This window comes from Anomaloglossus baeobatrachus, chromosome 1, assembly GCF_048569485.1.
Source record: "Anomaloglossus baeobatrachus isolate aAnoBae1 chromosome 1, aAnoBae1.hap1, whole genome shotgun sequence".
NCBI classification, from domain to species: Eukaryota; Metazoa; Chordata; class Amphibia; order Anura; family Aromobatidae; genus Anomaloglossus; species Anomaloglossus baeobatrachus.
In genome coordinates, this window is record NC_134353.1 from 196033914 (window position 1) to 196058589 (window position 24676).

The window sequence follows — 24676 nt, forward strand, 5'->3', positions numbered from 1 at the left end:
TCACTGCAGTACGGTAGCTCATTGGGCTCTAAATTCCAAATCATTAATATGTGCAATTACAATTGTTTTGTAAATTGCCAAACCTTGAGTTCAGAGCCCACGAAATATGCCATCGTTACCCTCTATTTAACATTTGTTGCTACTGGATATGTTACCAAGTAGTTATTCATTTGATGGTCAATGATGTGCAGTAGGTCTTCCATGGAATTACATTACTCCTTTGCAATCTGTCTCAAAAGAGGACAAGATGGACGTGCACAGTGCCCTGTTGAGTCACTTTGTTATCCTGGTTTGACTGCCCTATATTCGGTAAGCACTGCTTGTCTGCTGCTGTGACAGCCAAATGGTGCTTACTGAATGCTGGGTAGAGCAGTATAGCAATGCAATACAGCACAAAGCACATCCACTTGAAGGATGTATGTTTATAGTTTTGGCCATAAGAATAGCAAGTGTTCCACAATAGAGATTGCACTGTATGCGTTCAGTAACAGTAGTTTCTCAGTGGTCACATAATTTTGATAAAAGAGCTTCCTACTTAGCAGTCTGATTTTGCATTATTCTCAAGGTGACGTTTGACAATATCACCATCTTAGGCCTCCGACACACATCCGTTAAAAACGAGCGTGTTTTGTCCGTTTCCGTATATACTGGAGACCCGGACAAATGTGCACCAATGTTAATCTATGTTTGAGGTCAAACTTGCGTTTTTTATCGTGTCCGTGTCCGTGATCCGTATGTGTTTCCGTTTTGCACGGCAGCATGTCCGTTTCCTGCATGGAACACGCACACACGGACACCATGAAAGTCAATGGTTTGGTGCGCACAAGTACGTGACACGGATGCATCTCTGTATGCTCCATGTACGTTTTGTGCTTTTTTTGTAGTGATGTCAGCTATTCTTTCTTTTTCTGTCTATGTCGGTCAATCTCCCTCAGTCTGTCGGTCGGTCTCTCTCTGTCGGTCGGTCCCTCTCTCTGTCTTGTCTGTCCCTCTCTCTGTTGGTCAGTCTCCCCCCCTCTCTCATACTTACCGATCCCCGATCACAGGCGCGGTGCTGCACGATGTTCACACTGCTCTGACGGCTTTTACTATTTTAAAAAAGCCGGCCGCTCATTAATCAATCTTGTATTCCCTGCTTTCCCCGCCCACCGGCGCCTATGATTGGTTGCAATAAGACACGCCTCCACGCTGAGTGACAGCTGTCTCACTGCAAACAATCACAGCTGCCGGTGGGCGGGTCTATAATGTGCAGTAAAATAAATAAATAATTAAAAAAAAACGACGTGCGGTTCCCCCCCATTTTGATACTGGCCAGGGTAAAGTCACACGGCTGAAGGCTGGTATTCAGGATGGGGAGCTCCACGTTATGGGGAGCCCCCCAGCCTAACAATATCAGCCAGCAGCCGCCCAGAAATGCCGCATCCATTAGATGCGACAGTTCTGGGACTCTACCCGGCTCTTCCCGAATTGCCCTGGTGCGTTGGCAATCGGGGTAATAAAGAGTTAATGGCAGCCCATAGCTGCCACTAAGTCCAAGATTAATCATGTCCGGCGTCTCCCCGAGATACCTTCCATGATTAATCTGTATGTTACAGTAAATAAACACACACAATGAAAAATCCTTTATTTTCAATAAAAAACAATAACAAATACCCTCGTTCACCAATTTATTAAGCCCCAAATACCCATCCATGCCCGACGTAATCCACGGAGGTCCCACGTCGCTTCCAGCTCTGCTACATGAAGGTGACAGGAGCTGCAGAAGAACCCCGCCGCTCCTGGCAGCACCATGCAGCAACTGATGTAAGTATCGCGATCAGCTGAGCTGTCACTCAGTTTACTCGCAGCCACCGCTGGATCCTCCAACTGTGACAGCAAGTCGCCCGAGTGACAGCGATGAAGTCACAGGTGAGTTGCGGTCACGGGTGGAGGATCCAGCTAGGCACGGGTAGCCTGAGTGACAGCAACGCTAATTGCACTGCCCACTGCAGTCACTCAGAGGATTAGCGGTCACCGGTGAGTCCTGCACGGGTGACCGCTAATCAGTACGTGACATAGACAGAGCCACGGTATGACAATGAAGTCGGGTGAAGTTCACCCGAGTTCATTCTCAGCGCGCGACTCTGTCTGCTGTCTGCAGGTATGTAGCAACTACATTTTATATTAAACACGGAACATTTCACACAGAAAACACATTCACATGTCAGTTTCAAATCTAACGCACACACAGGCATTACCCATGCACACACGGCTAGCATACGCCAGTCACACAGATGCCACACGGACCATAAAAACGGTACACGGACCCGAAAAATGGACCGTAACACACGTGCGTGCATTTTCACGGATGTGTGTCGGAGGCCTTAAAGGGAATCTGTTGTCAGGTTTTTGCTATTTCATCTTAGAGCAGTATAATGTAGGCAAAGAGTTTCTGAAACTAGCCATATTTAAAATAGATTACAGGGTGCAGCGATTCTGAATTTGTCTAAGAATTGAGTGTAGCGGAGCTGGGAGTGGTCCCCACCCACACCATGGTCCCCACCCACACCAGGCTCTCTATAGAGATTGTGCATTGACTGTGAGGTGTCAATTACATCATGGAGCGTGCACAGTGTGTTCTGCATGCGCAGAGGAGTCAGGCCAATATTAGTCACAGAGCAATAAACCCTTCAGCCAAGGTTCCTTGGGTAGGTACTGTTGGTGTCCATATTGCTACTTGATTGTGGTTTTATATACCTGGAGTCTCTGTCAGGCAGCTGTCATAAATGGAAGGAAGGGAAGAACGGCTGAAACTGCATCTCATGGGATACCCTAGAGCAATGATGGCGAACTTTTCACAGGCCGAATGTCCAAACTGTAGCCCTAAGTCCAATTTTTTTTACGAAGTGCCAATGTGATGCCCTGGCAAAACCAGGTAGTCACAAATACGCCCCCGCATAACACCTTCCCTCACTAGGAAACACAGCCAACCAGAAACCCTAGTCACCCCCTTAGGGAAAGATAGACACACCAGTGGGTGTGACCAGGCGGTTGGGACACGCCCACCCAGGGGTCCAGACAGCCCGGGGCTGGAAAACAAGTCAGATTAGTCTGAAGTTCAAGTTGGAGAGGAGTGTGGGCTGGAGCTAAGTGTAGCTTCAGCAGGAAAGTTCAAGTTGAACGGTTACAGGGTAGGAGCCCAGGTGCCACTGGCTAGGAGGCAGAAGGTGATCTCCGTCAGCAGGAGACGGGAAGACTGCTCGGCAGAACCAAGGTGGACCAGGACAGGGTTGTAGCTCGCCGGTACCGACATGGGGAACCGACCCAGAAACCGTAGCACAAAGGGGAGTACTCGGACCCTGAAGCCAGAACCGGAAACAAGCAGACTGGTTAATTCTTCGATTGAGGCCAGGACTAGAGGTTCTATCCCACCCAAAGTCCCTCATAGAAGACAACAGCCCACCGATAGGGATAAGAGGTCACCGCCAGGGCCCATAGATCCCAAGGGCCAGCGTCTGCGGGCACGGCTCCTTAGGCCACATCCAGCTGGGAGCGGACTTATGAGTTTCACGCTAGGAAGTCCGCCTCACACACAAAACAGTGCAGAGAAAAGGATAGAGACCACCAGCCGGGTGGGGGACCCGAATGCAACCGGCCATGGCACCGGCCACCAGCACCTTTGTTTACCAGAGACTTGTGTGGTTTATTAACTGTGAGTACACAAACACTCCCTGCGGTTGCTATACCCTGCACAGAGACACCGGGTCCCGGGGCCACCATCCCTACCCACGGAGGGGTTAACAACTAGCTGCTACAACATCTCCCCCTGGGTGCCCTGCAACAGCAGTGGTGGTGTCCCACTTCACCACAGACCGTGGGTGGCGTCACGAACATACTACGGCCTAGCCGGTACATCTACGTCTCCCCATTTATTCGGGGTATCCGCGAGACCCCCGGGTCCGGAGACCCTCGAGCCACCACCCCAGAAGCCCCGGACCCGAGCAGCGCCAGCTGCTGGCATGGGAGCGGCACACCAACATGGCAATTTAACAAATTCTAATATGTAAATAATTAATTAATTAATTGATTTTAAACTTACCTTTGCAGTCTTCTCCTCAGCAGGGGGGCATCAAACTTATAAGTGCTTACCACACATTGAAGCTGAGACACTCTCACTGCCCTTTCCATACACAGCAGTTGGATTGATCTTTATGGAAAAAATCCAGATTTTTAGACAGACAAAAAGATTTATGGCGTGGAATGCAATCAGTTTTTACCCGAAAATCCACATCTACATTTCAAAGTCTGAACAGTTATGTCCCCCTTCCTGGGCCACTTCCTGGTAAACATGTCCCCCATCCTGATATATATTTCCTACATTCTGGTATATTTGTCCCCATCATGGCCCCATCCTGATACATGTTTCCCATCCTGGTAAATGTTCCTCATCCTGGTAAATGTCCTCCATCCTGGTAATTGTACAGCATATTGGCATGTTCCCCCATCCTGGCATGTACCTCAACTAGGTAAATGTCCCCCATCTTGGCATGTTACCCCATCCTGGCATGTTCCCTCATCCTGGTATGTTCCTCCATCCTGGAGGGTCCCCTATCCTGGCATGTTCCCCCATCCTGGTATGTTCCTCCATTCTGGCAGGTTCCCAATACTGGCATGTTCTCTCATCCTGGTAAATGTCTCTCATTCTGGTAAATGTACCCCATCCTGGTAGCTACCCATCCTGATATGTTCCTCCATCCTGGCAAGTCCCCCATCCTGGTATTTTCCTTCATCCTAGCATGTTCCTTGATCCTGGCATGTTCCCCATCCTGGCATATTCTCTCATCCTGGTAAATGTACCCCATCCTGGTAAATGTACCCTATCCTGTCATGTTCCCCCATCCTGGCATGTTCTTCTATCCTGATATGTTCCTCTATCCTGGTAGGTCCCCCATCCTGGCGTGTTCCCCATCCTGGTGTGTTACTCCATCCTGGCACTTCCTTCATCCCAGTACAACTGCACACAGTTTAAAAAAAACCCCACAAAAAACATACTCTCCTTCCAACACCCGCTCCTATACTGCGTGCCGCTAGGCCCACAGTTCTCATGCGGCCACAAGGCGTCATTACGTTGGCGCCACTTACTGATGCTCCCAATGTCTCCTAGGCCCTAGTGAATTAATTTATGTTATGTTTAATCTTAACTGCTTTCCCTGTTAGATGAGCATGTTTAAAATTCTATTTACCAGCAGATTACCACTATGGTCGATGGCAAATAGTGTTTATTTTTTTAGCAAACATTTCTTTGTGTGTTATTGCAGTGCGACAAATTGGAGTGATGCTCCCTCTTGTGCTTCTGTTAAGCATCACATACACTATTAATTGCCAGAAACCCATTCAGAGTCGTAGTTCCGTGCCTAAATGCTGAATTTGGATCAGGGCTCTCCTCTTACGCTACCATTTGCCATTCATACCAGTAGTCTTTTCTTAGGGGAAAGAGGAACCTTTTGGCTCCCTCATGTACTGGAGTCCTGGTGGAATTGTTATATCTTAAACCTTTATCTTATGTGATAAAGGTAAGGAAACACTATGGTGTTTTGTTTCTTTTCATTTTTTCTTCTTTTATTTTAAAAAAATCATTAATGTATTTTAAAAAATATAGTATTATGGAACTTTTCATTTTTAAGAGAGAATTTTTAATTTTGTTTTTATTTATGTGTGATTGTAGCCTAATGTATACACAGCAATATTTTTAGAGGAGGGGGCCACCATACAAATCAAAGGTGACACGGTGAGACATCCAAAAGTAAATTTCTAATTTCCTATGAGCGCCCTCCCCCACTGTGTCATTTCTAATTTACTGTGGGCCCCCTCCCCCACTGTGTCACCTCTGATTTACTGTGCGTCCCCTCGAAGTGGACCATTACGAACAATGGAAAGTAGAAAAAGAATATTCTAAAAAATACAAAAAAAGTTTAAATTACCCCCCATTCCTCCATTAAAGATAATTTTAAAAAATCACATATGTGCTATCGCCGCATTTACATAAGTACGAACTATCAAAGGGTAAAAATAATTAACATGATTCGTAAACACTGTTGGCAGAAAAAAATTAAAAACATGAGTCTTAAATTGCTTTTTGTCTCTGCAATACAAAAAAAGTCCTGTAACAGAGGATCATATCTATGTCAAAGTAGTACCAATAAAAACATTATCTTGCTCCTCAAAAATTAATTCCTCACATGCCTCCATCGACTGAAAATTGAAAACGTTACAAACAATTCCCAAAAAACAATGTCAGAGTTGCCTTTTTTTCACAGTATGTGCTAAAATGAATGCTGTCATTCAATGGCTTTTAGTATCCCCCACACTGTAATAGGTCCCCCCTAGTATTTCCCCCACACTATATAATAGCCTCTAGTATTCCCCATACTGCAAAATGGCCCGCAGTATTCCACCACACTGTAATATGGCCCCCAGTATTTCCCCACACTGTAATATAGCCCCCAGTATTCCCCCACACTATAATATGGCCCCCAGTATTTCCCCCACACTGCAATATGGCCCCCAGTATTCCCCCACACTGTAATATGGCCCCCCATATTCCCCCACACTATAATATGGCTTCCAGTATTCCCTCACACTGTAAAATGGCCCCCACTGTTCCCCCACACTATAATATGGCCCCCAGTATTCCCCCACACTGGAATATGACCCCAAGTATTCCCTTACACTATAATATGGCTTCCAGTATTCCCCCACACTATAATATGGCACCCACTATTCCCCTACACTATAATATGGCCCCCACTATTTCCCCCACACTTTAATATGACCCCAAGTATTCCCCCACACTATAATATGGCTCCCAGTATTCCCCCACACTGTAATATGGCCCCCACTATTCCCCCACACTATAATATGACTCCCAGTATTCCCCCACACTGTAATATGGCCCCCACTATTCCCCCACACTATAATATGGCTCCCAGTATTTCCCCCACGAGCAAAAAAAAAAACAACCCATCCTATACTCACCTACCCATGGATTCTGAGAAGTTCGCTGACAGACTGGATCAAGATGGTGATGTCATCTCGCCAGGGCACGCAGAGTCATAGCATGAGGATATCTTCACACTGTTCCTCATTTCAGCCTTGTCAGTGTATACCGCAGGCCTGAATCAACCTGTGGTCTGTAGAATGGAGAGCGCACGGCAAACAGTTAAAAGTAGCAGTAGCTCTGGGTGGGTCCTTATGATCTCAGGGCCCGGGATGACCACCCCCTTGGTAGCTACCTACTGATCTTTGGCCTACCTCTGATGCTAATTGTCGAGCATGCTTTATCAGCTCCAAGACCATTGTTGATTCCGAGTTGAATTTTTTGTTTTTTATTACTGTTGCATGGCAGTTATTAGTGATCATGAAAACACAGTTACATTTTACTAAAGTGGAAATTTTAGGGGAAGAATCCAGGACACATTTTATAATGTAGAAGTTTTATCTGTGCACTCAAGGTGCGGCAGCTACGAGATTTGTCTATAACATACAATAGTGTAGAAATTGCTGCTGTACTTTGTTGATCGCATTTATTCAGATCAGAAGATTTTATTGCTCTAACATTAGTGTTATTAGGCCTGCACTATTAGTATGGGAAGTGCACTATGGCAACACAGGAAGGTTAACAACAGGGCTATGCACAGGTAATAGCTTCTCCGCCCCCACAGGGCTTCCTATAAAAAATACACCTAAACTTATACATTGCATGCATTCTGCATCTTCTTCTCTGCAAAATGGATCAATCAAATAAGTCGAATATTCATGAAAATGGTGGTGGTATGTAAACGTTTCAGTTTAATTATCCTGTATTTAGGAAGTGATTATACCAGCATATTATTTATTTTTCTAGGAATATATAAGGATTTGGCACTGCAGGTCTTCTACACGTAGCATTTCAAATTAGACAATAAGACGTTGTGCTATAAGTTTTCCTGATCTGTTAAATTTGTTGTACTTGTTAATTTGCAGTAAATAGAGATTATGATCAAAGCTGATGAATGCACGGTGCTCCATTTATGACTGTACAGCTTCATGCACAGTATTCTAATTATGGGGGTTTTGTATTTATTGAACACACTTAGACATGTCTGAGAGATGCAGAAAGAAGGCTCCTCGTGTTAGGCTTCATTTGCTTTATTGATGCACTGCTAAGAAAGATCCAAATGGATGGAGCATTTGGAGCTCATTAATTACTTGTACTAATGTGGTACTCTGTGGTGTAACTTGAAGCTCGTGGGTCCCAATGCAAAATCTACAACAAGGCCCCCAATCATCAAGTGTTTAATAGCATTGGTCTTTTCATATAGGCCAAAAAGACTTTTTGAGCCCCCAGGCAACTCCTGCATCTATTGTATTTACACCCCTTGTTTTTTTTCTGATGGCCTGGATACCATGACAACCTCAAAACGCAAGTTATACCCTATTGATAATATCCTCAGAACAGTTTCACCAAAGCCTCAAGGTTGGGACTCTGCATTTGCTCAACCTTAATTTTATTAATTGTCTGCAGGACGACTGCTGGAGAAAGCCGAGCAGAGTGCTCAGATTATTTCCAGCAGTCCCATTGAAATTCAGTGGAATGGAGACGGAACATGTGCTCCATTCAAGACGGAGCTCTTCTGAGACACCATGTCAGGATCACTGTGGGATACAAAAGTCAAACCCCAGCAAACAGCAAGTAATCCCCCATTCTGTGGACAGAGGGCTATTTTCAATTTTTCGAAAACTACTTTAAGAATATGGATAAAGCAATGTCTTCATTTGGATCACCATGACCAGTCCTTCACTTTCACCCTTGACTATAACAGTGTGCACTCCATAACCACTTTGAACCAGGAATAGACTGGCTCATCAGAAAATTATTTGGTGGCCTTAAAGGTTCCCTTTGGGGCCAATTACTAGAGTAAAATGATATTAGGGACGTTATTAATAATATCATTGTGTGCAATGGCATTAGGAAACCATTCAATGTGATTAAAAGTGGACAAGCAGATAGCCTTCATATTGAAGAGTGGGTCCTCAGAATTATTTTTTGGGACCCTAGTCCTGTGCGTACACTAAGTTATGTGTTGTGGTTATTATTTTGCATCAGTTTTACAGACAGCTGCTATAAAATAATAATAATTGTCACTTTTCTTTTAGCCTTCTGGTATAAGATACATTCCTATATTAGAAAGCATTCAGCTCCATGTGTAGAAGAACGTCAGAAGTTTAACCGTGATTTTGCTGTTTCCACCTCCTTCCATGGATTACATAACCTTGTGAAAAGTAATTCTACTGGAGCAACTGGTCAAATCCGCAGAGTGCTCTGGAGTGCTGTAGTGTTGATTTTTGTCATTGCGGCTTTAACACAAGTCTATATCCGAGTTATCAATTATTTCAGCTGGCCGACCACCACTTCAGTCACTGTGCAATATATGGACAAGATTGAATTCCCTTCTGTGACATTTTGTAATTTAAACAGGTAAATGTATATTCTTCATATCAATGTAACAATTGCTGTTGGTGATTGCTAAGCAAATTAAGATGCATATTATTAGCCTATCATATTAGATCAGATAAATGATTAATGATATGTATAGATGTGGAGCAGTCAGAAACTGGAGATCATTTACTTGTAAAAGGAGCATTGTCTGCCATTACAATGGACTGCACATTGCAATGAATGTACTGTATGTGCTTGTATATGTAATATATAGAAAGAGAGAAGGTATTGTTCAAATGTTTTAGATATACTGTATGAGGATAAAATACGCCGTAAAAAAACGCATCAAACATGCACCAAAAATGCACAGCATAAATGCAGTATTCTTCCTGTCAAAAGATGCAGAATTGGCTCAGAAATTTCGGCAACCAAAAACTCAGCGTGCCCACATAGCTAACAGTTCTGTTCTTCTTTAAAGTATTCTTTCTTTGCAGAATCTTCTCCACGCCAGGCCAAAAATGTTACACAGTGCTGCATTTGTATTGTGCATATATACTGTGTGTGTGTGTGTGTATGTATGTATGTATGTATGTATGTATATATATATATATATATATATATATATATATCATATATATATATATATAACATGGTATGCTTCCAAAATGTACACTTATTGTTATACAAGCTGTACACTGCCTACTTTACATTGTATCAATCTGTCATACCTTCAGTGTTGTGCCCATAGTGTTAATATTTCACATGGCTACCATTATTGTCCTGGGTATGGAGTTCACTAGAGCTTCACAGGAGCCCCTAGATCCTTTTCCATTCTTCATGATGACCTCATGGAGCTGGTGGATGTTAGAGACCTTGCACCCCTCCACTTTCCATTTCTTTCCATTTGAGCATGCCACACAGATGTGAATAGGGTTTAGGTCTGGAGACATACTTGTTCCCTCAGTTTCTTCAGCAAGGGAATGATCATCTTTGAGATGTATTTGGGGTTGTTATCATGTTGGAATGCTGCCCTGCAGTCCACATTCCAAAGGGAGGCGATCATGCTCTACTTCAGTATGTCACAGAACATGTTGGCAGTCATGTATGTTGAGCTATTTAGAGGGTACACCAATTACACTAATAGCACACGGACAGCATGAGCTGGTATACTTGCCCATCTCCAGGGCTACTGTCTCCTGCACCTTTGTTACTTCCGGGTCCACGGTCAGTGCAATGAGCATAATAAGCGGCACCGGAAGTAACAGCAGTGCCGGAGACAGGTAAATATAAAAGTTCTTCATTTTTATGTCACCTTTGTTTTCTCCAGTACATGTCATACTGATTTCATTCAGATCACATCAGTGTGCAGTCCGTGTGACAATTGTGCTGCCGGAGAAAAACGGACATATCGCCGTGTGGCGCACACGGACAAATGGTCCGTGTGAAAACTTGGACGTCTGCGCAAACCCATTAAATTTAATGGGTCTACATGTGTTCTTTTCTCCGGCATGTTTGAATATGCACACCACACATTCCGGAAACACAGACGTGTGAAAAAGTTCTCAGTCTATCCAAGGAATAAAAACAGACAGCACACAGACATGTGATATGGATGTGCGAATGTAGCCTAATTATAGTAATTCCCAACTGCTTGACCTGCAATTATCTCACAATCTATATCTTCTTGATTTTGTTTAGGTACCAAACAAATGCTGTTAATAATCTGAGTATTGCATTTTTAATGTGGAACATCGTGTCTACAGTTCTTCATTTTTCGAATAACGGTGAAAATTCTGACAATTTACAGGAAGTGATTGATTTTTTGCAACTAAACCAGAATTTCAGCATTAAGGATTTTACAAAAAACCATGGATTTTATATCAATAACAGCACATTATTAAAGTGCAATTTTTTTGGCATTCCATGCTACCCAGAGGTAAACAATCTCTCATTTCTTCCAGTACTTTCTAATGAAAGAAAGATAGTTATACAGTATGTACATGATTAAATGTGCAAAAAAACTAATTTACCAATCATAACTCATCAGTGTAGTTTACAACCATCATCAAATTTTGATACATATTTTAATTAAAAACTGAACTACATTTCATCTAATTATCCCATCTGAGCTTTAACATTAGTAATAAATAGGAACTGCTGTTTTGTTGGATCACGCCTTCTGTACAGATAAAAGTCACAGAAATTGACAAGTTATTTTTCTTCACAGAAAAAATATCCAAATCTTTTTTTTTAAAGAAGAAAGGTGTACAAGTTGGAGAGGTGTAAATAATATTGAATCAGTAATATTAGGATAATCGATTAACCCCTTCACCCCAAGGCAATTTTCCATTTTTCATTTTTGTTTCTTCCTCCTCTTATTCCAAAAGCCATTACTTTTTACTTTTTCGATCAATATAGCCATATAAGGGCTTGTTATATGAAGGATGAGTTGTACCACAGATTGTTTCTTTACTCACCCGGCTCCATCAGCATCGCAGTGATGTGATCACTGTGAGTTCATGGTTGTCATAGTACCACAGGGTGATGTGATGACTCCTGTAGCTCACATGACTCACTTCCTGTTTCACCTGGCCGAGTACTGCCAGTGACAAGAGGTGAGTATTTCTGAGCTGTGTAGCTGTGATCACCAGAAATAAATGAGCGATCAGACTGCTGATCCTTATAGTTCTTTAGGGGGACTAGTAAAATCAAACTAAAAAAAGAAAAAATAAAAAGGTTTAAAAGATTAAGAAAAATAAAAAAAACCTAAAACTTCAAATCACCCCCTCTAACTCCATTGAAAATTAAAGAGTTAGCAAATATGTGTACATTTATGATTTCTCTATCGCAAATATGTGTACATTTAAAATTATGTTCAGAATTGCCCAATCTATCAAAATATAAAATCAATTAATCTTATCAAAAACGGCATAGCGGCGAAAAAATCCAAACACCAAAATTACATTTTTGGTCGCCACAAATTTTGCACAAAATGCAATAACAGGCGATCAAAAGGTAGCATCTGGGCAAAAATAGTACCAATAAAAATGTCAGGTCAAGACACAAAAATAAGCCATCACTCAGCCATAGATCCCAAAAAATGAGAATGCTACAGATCGCAGAAAATAATGCAAAAAGTGTCCCACTTTTTTTGGACAAAGTTCTGATTTTTTTTAACCTTTTAGATAAAAGTAAACCTATACATGTTTGGTGTCTACGAACATGTACCAACCTGAGGCATCACACCAATACATCAGTTTTACCATACATTGAACATGGTGAATAAAATATCTCAAAAACAATAATGCAATCGCACTCTGTTTTGCAATTTTTTCACACTTGGAATTTTTTTGTTGTTTTCCAGTACACCATATGGTAAATCTTATGGTTTCATTTAAAAGTAAAACTCATCCTGCAAAAAACAAGCTCTCATATGGCAAGATTGATATAAAAATAAAAAAGGTAAATCTCTTGGATTAAGGGGAGCAAAAAAACCCAAAAAACAAAAAACAGAAAATTGGCCAGGGGTGAAGGGGTTCATTTTTCTAGCAAAAATGCTCTTCTCCTGTGAACGCTGGTGCTCTGTCGCCATTCACAGGAAATGAGTCATGACAGCGACAAGGGTCATTAGTTGACCTTTGGCTGTCACGTCAACCCATTAGCGCCCTGTGATCGTAGCGCGATCCCCGCTGGCATTTATCAAATTGCTTTGCATAGCAGAAATAACCTTCTGTGAATGCTGACTCACAGCTGGAGTTCACAGGAGGATTGTCAGGACAGTCACAGGGGTCATACGCTGACCTCTAGCTACCATGACAACCCATTGGCGCCCTGCGATTACTTCACTAGTGCTCCGATGGAAGCAGGGAATAACAGATTGAGAGCTAGATTTAACTAGTTAACAGCCACAACTATTAGAGGCACATGACGGCTGAATAAATCAGCGACCATGTGCAGAGAAAGATGCGGACTTGAAAAGCAAGCTACAAGATATATGACGTAGATATTTTGTGAAGGAGTTAAGAAAGCAACTTAAAAGTAGTATGAAACATAGGAAATAAGTTACAAATCCTAAAGCCACTAAAAAAGGAGCAAATTACTCCAGAAAGATACAGAAATGATATCTGTAATAAATTAACATCACAGTACAGGGGTAACAGACAGTGATGTCACAGTACAGGGGTAACACACAGTGATGTCACAGTATAGGTGTAACACACAGTGATGTCACAGTACAGGGGTAATACAGGAATGTCACATTACAGGGCAATTTCTTTCTGTAGTGTTACAGGCAGACATTTGTACATTATAATACTAACCTGCTCCTGTGATGTGAGACATCATGTTAGTGACAGCCTCCCACCTCCCTGCTGCACTTCCTGTGAGTCCTCCTGGCTGTGTTCAGAGTCTGTCCTTTGCTTTTTCTTTCTGGTCCTTCTGCACTCTGCTTCTTTTTGCTTCCTCTGCTCTTTCTGCACCTTCTCCCTCTTTTCTCTTCTCCTCCTGTTTTTCTTACCATCTTCTCTTTTTCCCGTGCTGTACTGAACATGCTCCGTCCCCTCTACTGATTGGCTGTTCTCCTCCTGGCATCTCTCACAGCTCCCAGACTGGAAGAAGGTGCTGCCCGGCAACTCCCTCCTCTTCAGCAGAGGCCCCGCAGTGTGCACAGTGGGCGAGTCTGCATCTCCATGTTGCGGCCAGCCTGCAGTTATTGAAACAGTGCGCACCCCAGCGGCCTAAAGGCTGCTTTACACCATACGATATCATATGCGATCGTACCCGCCCCCATCATATGTGCGGCACGTTCAACTTGTTGACCGTGCCGCACAAACGATTATTTCCCGTCAAACGTACCTACCCTTCCATACGACCTTGATGTGGGCGGCGAACAGCCACTTCCTGGAGTGGGAGGGACGTTCTGCGTCACAGCGACGTCACACGGCAGCCGGCCAATAGAAGCAGAGGGGCAGAGATGAGCGGGACGTAAACATCCCACCCACCTCCTCCTTCCGTATAGCCGGCGGAAGCCGCGGGACGCAGGTAAGATCTGTTCATTGTTCCCGGGGTGTCACACACTGCGATGTGTGGTACCTCGGGAACATTGAACAACCCGACGTGCAATTTTAAGGAAATGAACGACATGTATGCGATGAACTGTCACACACTACAACAACACTAATGATGCCGGATGTGCGTCACTTACGACGTGACCCCGCCGACACATCGTTAGATTTGTTGTAGCGTGTAAAGCCCGCTTTAAACAGCTGCTTTGTAACCATCCCCGGGCAGCTTCGCTGGGAATTACTGTATGTAAGTGAAAGCATACACAGCGGACAGCTACCGCGGGCCCCCTCAGGTCACGGGCCCCATAGCAGTAGCATAGCCTCTATTGACGGTACACCACTTTTCACCACCTATATTTGTTTTCAAAAATAAAATCTAATTTGATACAGAATAATGGAGTCAATTTGATTGGTTGCATTCTTTTCTATACTATTAGAACAGATGCACAACAGTACTAAACAGAACAGTTGGGTCATACAGTGGAGAAAAAAGTATTTAGCCAGCCGTCACTGTACTGTGACATCAGTGTGTGTTACCCCTGTACTGTGACATCACTTTGCATTACCCCTGGGATGTGACAGCAATGTGTATTACCCCTGTGCTGTGACATCACTGTGTATTGCCCCTGTACTGTGACATCACTGTGTGTTACCCCTGTACTGTGACATCACTGTATGTATTACCCTTGTACTGTGACATCACTGTGTGTTACCCCCTGTACTGTAACATCACTGGGTGTACTAACCCTGTACTGTGACATCACTGTGTGTTACCCCTGTACTGTGACATCACTGTGTGTTACCCCTGTACTGTGACATCACTGTGTGTTACCCCTGTACTGTGACATCACTGTATGTATTACCCTTGTACTGTGACATCACTGTGTGTTACCCCCTGTACTGTAACATCACTGGGTGTACTAACCCTGTACTGTGACATCACTGTGTGTTACCCCTGTACTGTGACATCACTGTGGTCACTATCGCTGTACTGTGACATCACTCTGTGTATTACATCTGTACTGTGACATCACTGTGTATTATCCTTGTAATGTGCAGAGTGTTACTATAGTTTCTAAGGCTATAAAAAGGGTCATAATCGTTACCATTATATGGGGGAGACAGATGTGAAAATTTATATTGTATGTGGGGAGGGGCACAAAGGAGAACATCATTACTTTAGGCCAAGTTCACACACTGCAGATTTCTGGGGGATTTGCGGTGTGAACCCACTGGTCTTTGTGCAGTGGACTTTGCTCAGTAACAGGACAGTGCTTATATTCAGACTCTATGTGGTGATATAATATTTGGTCATGGTGTGGCGGCATTATATTGCAATGTATGGTAGTATTATTGGTTTTGATATGGTGCGTGTTGTTCAGTAACACTATGTAGTATGTGTTAATTGGTAATTGTATGACTATTTTGTTGCTGCATTACTAAAAACATATGTAGATATTTATAGATTTGTATAATTTATTTTTTTTTATGGTGGCAGTAAATGTATCACTAATTACTGTGAGACACTTTCGTAGGACTATTTTTTAGTACTGTTTACTCTTCAGTTCTTTGGTTTGTTCGCTGCGGCTGTTTCCACTGTTTGCAGGCACTACGGTGCTCAGCGAGCGACAGGCACTGCCGTACTCAGCGAGCATCGGGCACTGCGGTGCTCAGCGAGTGTTGGGCACTGTTACTTTGGATGTCGCTGGTTTGAACTTTTTTAAGAGTTTCTTGAAGGTATTCCAGCGTTGTTCTATTGACATCAATGGTACAACGCTTTAATACTGCTATATTGTTGGCCGATAGATGGATCTCCAGATGTGATAATGACTTGTCCTAAGGATAAGACAAGAAAATGTAAAGGTTGGAAAATGTGCTTGATGCTGTGCTGTGAACTAGTCTGAAATGAAATTTTATTTTACTCCTAAATATCTATCTAAATTGGCAATTTAATATTTTTCTGATATAGAGTATTGTAATTAAAAAATTCCTATCCTTCCCTCACTTCTCTAAATGGTTTATTTTTTATATTTCCTCTTTGATGTTGCTTCGTTTGAAAATTCCAGTGCATGCTAGGAGGCTCAAACATGACATCATCAGGGGCAGAGGCTCCGGTCACTGTTGCAGCCACTGCCCCCTCCCTCAAATGAATTGTCATCAGTGATGTTCATTTCAGGAGCTGGGCTCGTCCCTGCTCTATTGATTATATGCCGACTGTCAATTACAACGGATGCTCAGTAGAATCTTGTAACTGTGCAGAATTCTTCTCAGTACACAATGACAGTGCAGTTCCTCGCTGGCTCTGATTAGAAGTGACAAGCTGGCAGCAGACCACACTGTCAGTGCACATGGTAAGGAAAGAATGAGTAAGCAGAGACCAGCGCCATCCCCGCAAGTGACGTCACTTCTGATCAGAGTCGGCGAAGGAGTGCACTTTCATTGTGCATTGAGAAAAATAGTGCACAGTGACAAGATTCTACTGAGAATCTGTTGGAATTGACAGCTGGTGTATGCTAAGTAGAAAAGGGATTAGCCCGCCCCTGAAATGGAGGTCACTGATGATGCTTTGTTTCAGCGAGAGAGAGTAGAGGCTACAGATTAACCACAGTCTCTGCCCCTTAATGACGTTTGAGTATCCCAGGGTGCATTGGGGATTTTCAAACAATGTGTCATCAGACAGGAAGTGGTAAAAAAAATATAGCAGAGTAGTTAGGGAATTTTTCATTAATGTATATTAAAAAACATCGGATTATAACAGAGATTTAAGAGTAATTTAAAATTTAGTTTTGCACCACCTCTTTAATGAATCAGAGCCAATAAGTATAGGGACCACTACTTTGTGCTTTCCTCCCAGGCAAAAATTTGCCAGGCAGCCCCTGATTCCCAGTCAGGCTGAGTGTCAGACTGTCAGTTCCTTCTGCTCTGTTGCTCCTCTCTCTGGCTAAACTTGCATGTGCCCCTGGCTGAATACAGCCATTAGAGAGGAGCTTTGGAGGCAGGCGGGTGGGCATCAGCTATTGGTGGTTGTACTGCTCATGGGCAGCTCAGCACAATGTCTGCACCCGGCAGAGACTCAGACAGACGTATATCCACAGTCACAAAACAGGCGCACAGCACTGCCTAGACTGGTCCCTCGCAGACGGAGCCGGGCCCGGAAATGATCTACTTACTGGACTGGTAGAAATATAGCCTGGCTAGGATAAAGATTAATTCATAATGTGTATATACACCCCCAGTAACTTGTATGCCCCCCCACTGACCCCTAGTAAGTTGTATGCCAGCCCCCAGTAATGTATATGTCCCCTCAGTAACTTGTATGTTTTTCCAGTAACATGTAAGTTCCCCCAGTAACTTGAAAGTCCCCCCAGTAACATGTATGCTGTTTATTATGTTAATATGTTATTGTATTATTTTAGCGTTTGGGGGGCCCCATTCAGACTTTTGCTATGGGGCCCCATGATTTCTATGTACGCCCCTGGTGGTGAACTCCTTTACTTGTGTAGTTCTACAACAATATTAACCACTTCACACCCTATGATGGATTTATAGGTCATTGAGCATGTCGGGGATTTTAGAGTGGGCTCTAAACAAAAATCTACTCCATACAGGGCAGATGCTGGCTATATTATATAGCTAGCATCTGTCTCTAAAAACAGCAACTGGCACACCTGCCAAGTACAGCTGTTAACCTCTTAAATGCCGCTGTAAATCACTGACAAGCCCCATGATGTCCAGGGCTGGTGTGGTTACACATGAGGCCGGTTGGATGTGCTGCCAAATTCTCTGAAACGTCTGTGAAGACGTCTTATGGTAGAGAAATGAACAATAAATTTACTGGCAACAGCTCTGGTGGACATTTCTGCAGACTAGTATACATTGCACGCTCCCTCAAAACTCGCAACATATTTGACACTTTGCTGTATGATAAAACTGCACATTTTTCAGTGGCCTTTATTGTGGCCAGCCTAAGGCACACCTGTGCAATAATCATGCTGTGTAATCAGCATCTTAATATGCTATACCTGTGCGGTGATTGGACTATCTCGGCAAAGGATAGGTGGTCATTAACAAGATTTAGACAAATTTGTGAACAATATTTCAGAGAAAAAGGTCTTCTTGTGTACATAGAAAAAGTCTTAGGTCTTTGTGTTGAGATCAGGAAAACTGGGAGCAAAAAGAAAAATAATCAATTGATATTTTTGTTCAATGTAGTATAGAGGCTGCTTTACATGCTACAAGTTATCGTGCGTTCGCATGTGCGATTGCACCCGCCCCCATCGTTTGTGCGTTACGGGCAATTTGTTGCCCGTGTCGCACAAAGTCGCAAACCCCCGTCACGCGTACTTACCTTCCAAACGACCTTGCTGTGGGCGGCGAACATCCACTTCCTGAAGGGGGAGGGACGCTCGACATCACAGCGACGTCACACAGTGGCCGGCCAATAGAAGCGGAGGGGCAGAGATGAGCGGGATGTAAGCATCCCGCCTACCTCCTTCTTTCCGCATTGCCGGCGGGACACAGGTAAGCTGTGTTCATCATTCCCAGGGTGTCACACGGAGCGATGTGTGCTGCCTCGGGAACGATGAACAACCGGTGCGCAGAAGGACGTTCGATTTTTTTAAAATGAGCGACGTGTCAACGAGCAACGATAAGGTGAGTATTTTTGCTCGTTCGCAGTCGCTCGTAGCTGTCATACGCTACGATATGTCAAACGATGCCGGATGTGCGTCACTTACGAAGTGACCCCGACGACATATCGTTAGATATATCGTAGCGTGTAAAGCGGCCTTACGTCATCAGATGGTTGCAAGTTCAAATCCCATAAGGGAGGTCTTATATATATATATATATATATATATATATATATATATAGATAGATAGATAGATAGATAGAGAGATATATATATATATATATATATATATATATATATATATAAAATATACAAATTCGAATAATGCCTCACACTCCTTAACCTGGCTAATAATAAACAAATGTAAAAATATACAGCAGATATTTGGAATCACTAAATCCATAGCAGTCATTAAGCCGTTAAACACTGTAATGAGGAAAAAAATCAAAACATCAGAATTGCATTTATTCTCTCATCGCAATAACACAACAATTGCAATAAGAAATGATCACAGCATACTATGTATAAATTATTTTACAGTGTTCAGAATTTGTTAAGCCATTAAAACAGTAAAAAAGATCTGTGTTTGGTACCTGTAATTGTACTGACTTGGAGAATAATGTTTCCAGGGTTTTTATACTTCACAATTAACACCATAAAAATAAAACTTACTTTTTTTCACCACTTCATTGCACCTGGAATTTTTTTTAATCATTTTCCCCTACTTTATATAGTAAAATGTATAGTTTCATTAACACCTACAACTTGTTATGCAAAAATAACAAGCCCTCATACAGCTATGTGGGTGCACAATTGAAAATGTTAGGGCAATTTGAAAAAGGAGAGGAAAAAATAAAAATGCATAAATGAAGATTTTTATCATTTTATCACAGTTAATATTCATTTGTTCTTTATGTTGAATTAGTTTATTATAATTAGTATTATCATGTTCTCATTATTTATTTATTTTCTTTAAGGATTTTAAACATGTTTTCACAGAATATGGAAACTGCTACACTTTCAATCATAATCCTTCTAAACCACGTAAAAGGGTCAGTACTTCTGGAAGAGGATTAAGTGTACTCTTTGATGTAAAACAGGTACTACAATCACTTTAGTATTTGAAGACTGACACCACAGGTGTATCACAAAATGTTATACTATTGGGTGGTGAAGAAAAAATAATTAAATTTTTACCACTAAAATGTTGTTTTAACCCCAGATTTCCAATATTCACAAGAGGAATAGGTAAAGAAGGCTCCATAACGTGTTGCACAATTTCTCCTGAACATAGCAATACCCCACATGTGACTGTATAGCACTGTTTGGCGGCACCACAGGGCTAGGAGGGAAGGAGCACAATTTGATTTTTGGAACACAGATTCCTAGAACAGTTTGCGGACTCTATTTCCAGAGCCCCTAGGTGCCAGAACGACAGAAACCTCCTCAAGTTACCACATTTTGGAAATTACAAAATTACACCCCTCTGGGAGTTCATCTATGTGTGTAGTGATGATAAAAGGGGGCTTTACACGCTGCGATATCACTAAGGAAATATCGTCGGGGGTCACGGTGGTTGTGATGCACATCTGGCCTCGTTAGCAAGATTGCAGTGTGTGACACCTCTGAGCGACCGTAGACGATCGCAAAAGAGGGAAAAATCGGTGGTCATGGAGAGGTCGTTCTAAAACAAAATATCGTTTGCTGCCCAGTAGCGATGTGGTTCGTTGCTTCTGCGGCACCAAACATCGCTGTGTGTAACACCGCAGGAGCGACAACCATCCCCTTACCTCCGTCCACAGGAAAAGGAGGAAGGAAGGAGGTGGGTGGTATGTTCCGGTCGCTCATCTCCTCCCCTCCTTTCCTATTGGGCGGCGGTTCAGTGACGATGCCGTGACATCGTTGTGATGATGAACGAACCGCCCCCTTAGAAAGGAGGCAGTTCGCCGGTCACAGCGACGTCGCAGAGCAGGTATGTGCGTGTGACGCTGCCATAGTGATAATGTTCGCTACAGCAGCGATCACCACATATTGGCCATACGACGGGGGCAGGTGCTATCGCGCTCGACATCTCTAGCAATTGTTAGCGATGTCGCAGCGTGTAAAGCTTTAGTCTCTGGAAAACACCCATGGTTTCAAACTAAGTAAATGTTACAGAATTAAAAATAGCAGATAAGTCCTTGTCCTGCACAGTACATTGTAGTGCCCGTACATTGTGCCCAGCTCATGCTTCAGGAAACTTGCACCCCATACATTTAAATGAGCTCTCCTCACTAGAATAATGCCAAACATGGGGCTGCTCACTGTGGTTTAGGCATATTGTGGGGCTCAGAAGGGAGAGGGGTCTTTTGATTTGCGAGTGCAGATTTTTATGTATTTCTTTTTTGAGGGGGGGGAGCGATAGCATTTTTTCAGAGCTCTTGTGCTACCAGTAACATGGAAGCCTCTATATTTCCATTAACAGATGACTGACCGGAGTGTGGACTTCTGTTTTTGTGGGTTAAGTTGAATGCTAATTGGTGGTGATTTGGGCACAGAACATTTTGGATCAGTTCACATTTACAGTGCCTACAAGTAGTATTCAACCCCCTGCAGATTTAGCAGGTTTACACATTCGGAATTAACTTGGCATTGTGACATTTGGACTGTAGATCAGCCTGGAAGTGTGAAATGCACTGCAGCAAAAAAGAATGTTATTTCTTTTTTTTTTTTTTAAACTGTGAAAAGTTTATTCAGAGGGTCATTTATTATTCAACCCCTCAATCCACCAGAATTCTGTTTGTTTCCCTAAAGTATTAAGAAGTATTTCATGCACAAACAACAATGAGCTTCACATGTTTGGATTAATTATCTCTTTTTCCAGCCTTTTCTGACTAATTAAGACCCTCCCCAAACTTGTGAACAGCACTCATACTTGGTCAACATGGGAAAGACAAAGGAGCATTCCAAGGCCATCAGAGACAAGATCGTGGAGGGTCACAAGGCTGGCAAGGGGTACAAAACCCTTTCCAAGGAGTTGGGCCTACCTGTCTCCACTGTTGGGAGCATCATCCGGAAGTGGAAGGCTTATGGAACTACTGTTAGCCTTCCACGGCCTGGACAGCCTTTGGAAGTTTCCACCCGTGCCGAGGCCAGGCTTGTCCGAAGAGTCATGGCTAACCCAAGGACAACAAGGAAGGAGCTCCGGGAAGATCTCATGTCAGTGGGGACATTGGTTTCAGTCAATACCATAAGTAACGTACTCCACCGCAATGGTCTCCGTTCCAGACGAGCCCGTAAGGTACCTTTACTTTCAAAGCGTCATGTCAAGGCTCGTCTACAGTTTGCTCATGATCACTTGGAGGACTCTGAGGCAGACTGGTTCAAGGTTCTCTGGTCTGATGAGACCAAGATCGAGGTCTTTGGTGCCAACCACACATGTGACGTTTGGAGACTGGATGGCACTGCATACGACCCCAAGAATACCATCCCTACAGTCAAGCATGGTGGTGGCAGCATCATGCTGTGGGGCTGTTTCTCAGCCAAGGGGCCTGGCCATCTGGTCCGCATCCATGGGAAGATGGATAGCACGGCCTACCTGGAGATTTTGGCCAAGAACCTCCGCTCCTCCATCAAGGATCTTAAGATGGGTCGTCATTTCATCTTCCAACAAGAAAACGACCCAAAGCACACAGCCAAGAAAACCAAGGCCTGGTTCAAGAGGGAAAAAATCAAGGTGTTGCAGTGGCCTAGTCAGTCTCCTGACCTTAACCCAATTGAAAACTTGTGGAAGGAGCTCAAGATTAAAGTCCACATGAGACACCCAAAGAACCTAGATAACTTGGAGAAGATCTGCATGGAGGAGTGGGCCAAGATAACTCCAGAGACCTGTGCCGGCCTGATCAGGTCTTATAAAAGACGATTATTAGCTGTAATTGCAAACAAGGGTTATTCCACAAAATATTAAACCTAGGGGTTGAATAATAATTGACCCACACTTTTATATTGAAAATGTATTAAAATTTAACTGAGCAACATAACTTGTTGGTTTGTAAGATTTATGCATCTGTTAATAAATCCTGCTCTTATTTGAAGTTTGCAGGCTCTAACTTATTTGCATCTTGTCAAACCTGCTAAATCTGCAGGGGGTTGAATACTACTTGTAGGCACTGTATCTTGTGCTCTATGCTGAGTGCTCAAATCAGGGTTTCCACTTATGTCTCCAAAATACGGGATTCAGATGAAACCTCCAATAGATTAATTCACTAATGAGGCAGCAGAGTTACTCTGAGCTCTGTTTGGTCTCAGTTCAGTGGTGTCCATGCTTTGAAAGGGGAAAAAAACAGTTGATGACCGCACTTTTGCGCACGTCAAAACAGACGATTAAAAAGATTGACTTCACTGCACCACATGCCAGAAGGGAGTTCAAAGTGACTCCCTCTGCCTCATTGCAGTGGATTTTCCTTTGGGAATTTTGTCTGAATCACATTTTTCACACTTAATCCCCAGTGTAAATGCTCAGTGTAGAGTACAGGATAAATATGACCACACCATACTGCAATCTTTGGGAGTCAGAATGAACAAATCAACAACAGTTGAAGAATTGGCTCTATTTATTTTTTTTTTTATGCCATTCACAGTGTGGTATAAGGATTAGGAGGCTTTATTCCTCTGGTCAGTAAGATTACAGTGATACAAGATTTATATTGGATTTTTTTAGGTTTGGCTACTATCACACTAAAAGACACTTTTTTTTTTTTTTTACAAAATAAAGGTTTTTTGAATCACCGTATTATGAAGGCTTTAGCTGTTTAATTTTTCTGCCAACAGAGTCATGTGAGGGCTTGTTTTTTGTGGGATGAGTTGGAGCTCTTATTGGTACCATTTTAGGCCAAATAATATTTTTTCATAGCTTTCTATTTCGCTTTTTGTGAGGCACAATCGTGAAGATACAGTAATTCAGGAATTCTTTCTTGCTTGTTTTTTTTTACGCCATTCACTGTGTCATAAAAGTGATGAGACAGCTTTATTCCTTGGGCCAGTACGAATACATCAATACCACATTTATAATTGTTTTTATGTTTTGCTGCCTTTACACCATAAAAACAGTTTTCAAGAAAAAAAAGTTTTTTGCATTGCTGTATTCTGAGCGCTAAAGCTTTTTATTTTTCCACTGATGGGGCTGTATGACAGCTTGTTTTTTGAGGGACATGATCGTGTTTTTAGCTGTACCATTTTTATTCATATATGACTTTTTGATCGCATTTTATTCCACTATTTTTGTAAGCCGTGTGATGAAAATACAGAGTTTTTGCTATGTTTTTGTATATATTTTTTTTAACCATATTCACTGACGGGGTTAACTAGTGTGACAGTTTTATAAATCAAGTTGTTACTGATGTGGCAGTACTAAATATTTGTACTTTTTTGTTTATTTTTCACATAAAATTACATATTTATTGGAGATTTTTTTTCAGTTTTTTTGTTCTTTATATTCAGCCTTGTTTTTTTTACCTTTTTTAACTTTTTTAAACTTTTTTACTTAG

The 24676-nt window shown here is 42.5% G+C and overlaps 2 protein-coding genes across 2 annotated transcripts in view; both read left to right on the forward strand.

Annotated features, from left to right (window-relative positions):
• CTSO (cathepsin O) overlaps window positions 1-9253 on the forward strand; it is a 121698-nt gene extending 112445 nt beyond the window's left edge. Inside the window, exon 9 of the transcript XR_012750431.1 lies at window positions 9175-9253. The gene's annotated coding sequence lies outside the window, so the exon portion shown is untranslated. The remainder of the gene's footprint in view (window positions 1-9174) is intronic.
• ASIC5 (acid sensing ion channel subunit family member 5) overlaps window positions 8425-24676 on the forward strand; it is a 62695-nt gene continuing 46443 nt past the window's right edge. Inside the window, exons 1-4 of the mRNA XM_075337794.1 lie at window positions 8425-8494; window positions 9175-9496; window positions 11156-11393; window positions 20129-20251. Coding sequence (XP_075193909.1) covers window positions 8425-8494; window positions 9175-9496; window positions 11156-11393; window positions 20129-20251 — 753 coding nt within the window. The remainder of the gene's footprint in view (window positions 8495-9174; window positions 9497-11155; window positions 11394-20128; window positions 20252-24676) is intronic.